Source organism: Cebus imitator, unplaced genomic scaffold (assembly GCF_001604975.1).
Source record: "Cebus imitator isolate Cc_AM_T3 unplaced genomic scaffold, Cebus_imitator-1.0 Scaffold134, whole genome shotgun sequence".
In the NCBI taxonomy this organism is placed as follows: domain Eukaryota; kingdom Metazoa; phylum Chordata; class Mammalia; order Primates; family Cebidae; genus Cebus; species Cebus imitator.
In genome coordinates, this window is record NW_016107449.1 from 547146 (window position 1) to 553078 (window position 5933).

The 5933-nt window shown below is 51.5% G+C and overlaps 1 protein-coding gene and 1 pseudogene across 2 annotated transcripts in view; one reads left to right on the forward strand and one right to left on the reverse strand.

Annotated features, from left to right (window-relative positions):
• Nucleotides 1-4478: 4478 nt before the first annotated feature.
• Nucleotides 4479-4597, reverse strand: LOC119473125 (annotated as a pseudogene).
• A 319-nt stretch (nucleotides 4598-4916) lies between these two features.
• LOC108313144 (adipocyte plasma membrane associated protein) overlaps nucleotides 4917-5933 on the forward strand; it is a 27864-nt gene continuing 26847 nt past the window's right edge. Inside the window, exon 1 of one of the 2 annotated variants that reach the window (XM_037743072.1) lies at nucleotides 4917-5023. In XM_037743072.1, the coding sequence (XP_037599000.1) occupies nucleotides 4932-5023 (92 nt within the window). In that variant the 5' untranslated portion in view covers nucleotides 4917-4931. Of the gene's footprint in view, nucleotides 5342-5933 lie in introns of both variants that reach the window. The other variant, XM_017541442.2, reaches the window with a different exon arrangement.

Sequence of the window (5933 nt, forward strand, 5' to 3'; positions counted from 1 at the left end):
GTATGTCCTATGTCTTATATACTGTATTCTCACAGTAAACTGTGAATAGCGGATTAACTCATATAGTGTACGTCCTATGTATTATACACTGTATTCTCACAGTAAACTGTGAATAGCGGATTAACTCATATAGTGTATGTCCTATGTCTTATACATTCTTACAGTAAACGGAGCTAGAGGGAAAAAACGCCATTAAAAGTCATAAGGAAGGGAAAGTATCTCTACTACTCGTGGAGGGGAAGTGGATCATCATGAGGGTCTTCATCTTCATTGTCTTCATGTGGAGTAGGCTGGGAGGAGGAGGGAGGGGGTTTTTTGCTGTCTCGGGGTGGCAGCGGCAGAAGAGGTGGAGGAGGTGGAAGGGGAGGCCGGTGTAACTTTTATTGAAAAAGCATTCTCCAATGAGTGCACCTGCGTAGTTCAAACCTGCGATGTTCAAGGGTCAAGGGTAGTTACTTTCAAGAGGTAGTCTCTGGGTGTAATGAAACATGATTAATGAGTGCTCTGTGCCAATTATGAAATGTCGGTGTTAAGATTCCAAAGGGAATGAAGGGCTTGGCGGTTCACTTTTCAATAACAAATATGAATGTCCATGCCCGTGGTGGAGGTAACTGCTGATCGCCTTTCCTTTGAGCACTTTTCCTGCCAAGTCTAGGTCGACCTTAAGAATCCTCTTCATGGGCAATTAGGGCAATTTTCCCGGCCAGCCTCTTTTCGGTGCTCACCTCTGCCCCTCCCTCTCACAGGGTGACCACACATTCAGTGAGCCTGTCCTGCCCTTCAACAGGGAGGCTGCTGTGCTGTTCCCACTGCATGGTCAATGGGCCATGAGGTCCTGTCTTCTAACATGGATCATCAACCTCACCAAAGTTGAAACCTCAGATTCTCACTCCAGGAATCCAGACTTGGAGAAGGAGACCAGTTAGTTGGTGTGGGATACTTGAAATGGGAGAGCCAGGGAGAGCTGGGCTTAGGTGATGCTTGTTTACCATGCACGTGTCCAGGCAGAAAATGCTGCCTGTCGGCCCGGAGGGGCAGTGCAAATCGCTCCTCAATGCATAAAGGACTGTTCCTCTCATGTGACAGGCAGCCCAGAGGCAGGTAGGTGCTGGCTGAGGTGAACAGCTCAGGTGCACCATTAAGGACCTAGGCTCTTCTGTCCTGGCTGTGTTTTCTCTCCTTTCTCTTACTCCCTGAGCTGTGACTCCAGCTTCAGTATGTTACAGTCCACTGATCTAGACATCAAGGTATCTTCCTGTGGTGTTAAGATGCTACTGCTCTGTGCTTAACTCTTGGGTTCCAGGCAGGAGAAGAAGGGGCAGCACTAGTCCCATGTGTCCCTTTTATCAGAAATGCAAAAACTTTCCTAAAGGTCAAAAGAATCCCCAGATTTCTGTTTTTATCTTGTGGCAAAATACTGCCTGTGGCTGCCTTAGCTTTAAGAGCTGGATGAATAACAGCTGATCTTTCCCAGCTCTCCAGGGGAGGCGGCAAAAGAGAAGGGGCCAGCCCAACAGGGTGTGCCTTGTGAGCGCCGAGGGGTGCAGAGACAGGCAGTGTGAGGCACCAGGAGGCAGAGGGTGACTCTGCCCCTGTGTTCCCAGGTCTTCGTTCCAGTCCCTGTGAGGCCTGGCAGAACTTCCTGAGCCTGAGATCCAAAAGGTAGACTCTTCCAATGTATCCCTCCCTCATCCTACGCTGGTTTCAGCGGGTGTCTGTTTCTGGTAGCTGTATGATCTCTAAGGTGCTTTTCCTGCCATGAACAAACTAATCTACACTACCTAACTGTACTGTCTCCACTGTCCCACCTGAATTAAAACTAGAGCTTCCCACCACGGCAGAATGACTTCCCTTGCAGCCCTTTTCTGAGTCAGTGGTGCCCTCTGCACTATCCTGGACTTGCGGGCAAGAAGGGGCTCACCTACTTCCTGCCCTACTTTGCCCTTTTCAGACTATTCTTTCTTTTTTTAAAAAATTTATTTTTCTTTTTTGTGGATACGTACAGGAGTACGTATCTGTGGCTATTCTTCCTTATCACTCAGTAACCCTAATGTCTATCCCTGAACATCACCCTCTAGTTTAACAATCCCTGGGTACCCCACTCTTCCCTCTTAGCCTCTTTCTTGTCCTTCTCTGTCCATCCAACCCACTCATGATAATCTTACTTATCTAAGTCCTGGTGTAAGGTCCCTTCCTCCAAGAAGCCATTTCTGGTCACTCCCGTCTGATGGCACTTGTTCCTTCTCGCAGTCCCAGGCATACAGCAGCTTTTCTGGGGCAGTGCATGACAGTGGTCATTGTTAAGCTTCCTCTCTCCCCTCCCAGATGATAAGGCCTGTGCAGGCTGGCTCCCTGTATTTCACCCTTGTTTTGTCACCTCACTTGGCACCTGGCAGGCTTTCAGGAAATCTCTGTGGAAGGAGTGGTAACACCATGGGACTGGGAAAAAGCACTGGACTAGAAGTAGGGTTTGCTTCTGGTTTGAGCTGCGAGGCACAATGTGGGTTGGCATGCATCACACGGCTGCCAGCATCACATGCCTCTTCTTCCATGCTGGCAGAGCCTGCTTTTGTTGAGATAAACACCTGCCTCATGGGTCAGTGTTATCATGGAAGCAGGCCCCATTCCCAGGGCCAGGGTGGGTTCTGGTCGGTCTAACCTAATGCTTCTCAACCAAGGGCTGTTTTGTTCCCTAGGGGATATTTGTCCAAGTCTGGCAACGTTTTTTATGATCATGACTAGATGGGATGCTACTGCCATCTAGTGGGGGAGGCCAGGGATGCTGCTGAAACACCAGGGCACAGGAGAGGGCCCGCCTCCACTTCCCAACAAAGAATTACCTAGTGCAAAATGTCAGCGGTGCCAAGAAACCTGATCAAACTAATCACAGTGGTTCCATTCCTCTGCCAACAACTGGTTTCAGCACGATGAGAAATGAAGTCAGTCTGGTTGGCAGCTGGGTTGGAAGGTGGAGTGGGAGACCTGAGAACTGAAACAAATACAACAAGCAAAGCGACTCACTGTGAGTCAAAAACAGAAAAACTGTACTGAACCTGTGCAGTGCAGCACAATGATCCAGTTCAGACCTCCGTAACACCAGCTACCTACATGCTTCATAATAAGATGTATGTGCTTCACCATAAGCCCAAGAGCTGACCTTCCAGTAACTCCGAATGGGCTTACATGTCCCAGAGATAAAGCCACTGGTTCCTCCAGTAGCTCCCCTTTTTAAGGAATTCTGTCCAGTTCCCCCACAAGACTATCTATGGACTAACTCCAGTCCCCAAGCCCCACAAGGACTCTCTCATGACTCCCCCATTTTGTGGAGCCTCACAGATCCTCTGGTACCTTTCTTTGCTGCAGCAAGTTCAGTAAACCCAACTTACTGCCATTATTTTTCTTATGAATGTGTCCCTGGCTGTTTGCAGTGCGTGGGCCTTAAGACTAGGCATGGAACACAATGCAATGGGCTCACTGTTACAGTTGGGGAATGTTTAAAGTGCCTTGAAGACAAAGAGGAAGAAGTTCTGCTTGGGCAACTGGGAGAAGAATTTTCAGCAAGGATCCTTGAAGTGGGTCCTGAATGATAAAAATAATTAGCCAAGTGTCGGTGAAGGAGAGTGTATCTCAGGAAGAAGAAGCCTCAAGGACAAAGGCAGCCAGGCCTGAGATTAGACACAGGAAACAATCCTGAGTGTTTGAAATGGGGGACGTGGGGCAAGAGGGAGAGTCCAGACAGGCAGGAAGGCGTCAGACCATACAGCACGTTGTTAACACTATCCTGGATTTAATAGCTGTAGTGGCTATACTCAATGACACATACTGAAGTCAAATGTTGCTGAGGCCTGAATTATTACCTGGGATCTCTGCAGAACTGGATCTGCATAGCTGTCCACTTTCCTCAAGCTGGTTCTTCGGCTCTTTGAATGAATGAATAAAAAACATTCACATGGAATTCTAGTGCCACCTGTCACTGAAAAAGGCAATGGCACGTTTCTATCAGGAAAGCCCCCCAGAAATTATTTCTTAACACTGCATTTTGAACGTAGCTTTTCCAGAGAGGATTCCTCGTGCCACTGGTAACAGGCTTTGATTTCTTCTACCTGGAAACCCTCCCTGTCACTTCCTCCAGATTCGGTTCCTCTTTCAATCCCTTTGCCTGTCAAATGCTCTCACAAGATCCAGTTCTTCCCCTTAGAAGAAATCACTACATTTGATAATTTTACATGTCTATTTTATGATGACGATGATCTGGTTAAAGTCATCCTTCCCACGAGTTTAACTTCCACAAGGAGAGGCCTTGTCTGTGGTTCGCCCACCATCATCTCCCAGCACCTGTGAACATTTCTGGTTCACTACAATACTGTTGAAAGAAAGATGCCTCTTGTTGCTTTCTCAGCCTTTGTTAGTGGTAATTTCTACTTCTACCTCGCCTTTACTTAAGGGTAATTCTGTTTTTTTTATTTTTATTTTTTTTAAATTCACAGCACCCAGTGTTTCCAGGCAGTCTCCCATCCGAGTACTAACCAGGCCCGACCCTGCTTAGCTTCCGAGATCAGACGAGATCGGGCCCGTTCACGGTGGTATGGCCGTAGACAAGGGTAATCCTTTAGTAAACTTTATCAGATGTCTGTTTTAACAGTCACAAACAGATTTAATACTCAACATCAGGCCTTAACCAGAGGGAAACATTTTCTAGCCCAAGTTTTCCCCTTAACCGGGTCAGTCGGGGAAGGATGTAATTTTCAGGCAGGGGGTGACTTCGTTCCAAGGGTGTGAACCGCTGTTTTTGACGCTGCCTGGAAGAGCGGTGTCTCTGACACTTAGTACAGCGCCGTCCTCTCAACGACAACGGCGGCCAGCCCCTGGGGCAGCAGTTCCCAAGCGCGTCATGAGTACTCCCGTCCTCAGAACCGTGAGACGAAGGCGGCATGCGCAGGGGCTGGGCCGGGCGAGCCCGAGGTGGAATCACTCGCGTCCGGGCCCCGGAGTCCGAGACGGGCGGAGACCTCGGCAGCCCCAGGTGCCGGTTCTAAGCAGGCTCCGCGCCGCGCTCCCGGGCGGTCAGTACTCGCCGCCAAGAGCGCGGGAAACCGCCCGCCCAAGAGACCGGAAGGGGCGGGGACGGCGCTGCGGATTGGCCCCTGGGCGCAACCTCATTTCCGCGCGCCGGGGAGGGCGGGCCTGGCGCCGGAGGCCGCGCCGCTCAGTGCAGGGTGGTGGCGGGGAGGTCGGGCGCCGGTACCATGAGCGAGGCGGACGGGCTGCGACAGCGCCGGCCCCTGCGGCCGCAGGTCGTCACAGACGATGATGGCCAGGCCCCGGAGGCTAAGGACGGCAGGTAGGCCAGACTCCCAGACCGGGCGCTGAGCCGGGCCGCGAGGAGCGGAAGGCGACCCTGCTGGACAGCGGCGACGGCGGTCACGGTACCCTGGGGGATGCGGTGCCGGGCGCGTTGTCGGTGCCCTCTCGTTTAATCTCCAAGGAAAGCTTGTTTTTCCGAGGAGGAAACGGGCTCCGCAAGCTGGATGCATCTGCCAGGGCCTTCAGGTTCGGGCGCACCGTGTGCCGGGTCGTCGCGTTACCCTTGGCTCTCGGGGTCCGTTCCTGTGCCTGCCTTCCCCTCCCTCACTCCCGCCCCACCCTGCAGAGCGGTTGCTTCCTCGCCTTTCCTTCGCTCCCCTCCCGCTGTCCTTCCTTTGGCTCATCTGATCTCCCGGGGGGCAGCCCCATGGCCAGGGCCCTGCGTCTTCCTGGTCCCTCACTCGCACTTCCCTAAAGGAAGGATGTCCCACGAGATGCTGGGGTGATCCGGCGAAGACACGGCTTCTGCACTTGCTCTTTTGCACCTACGACCCTCGCGCTGCGTGACCACACCTCACCGCGGTTCTTGGAAAGAGTGGAGAACAGAAGTGACATTGTAGGCTTTTTTT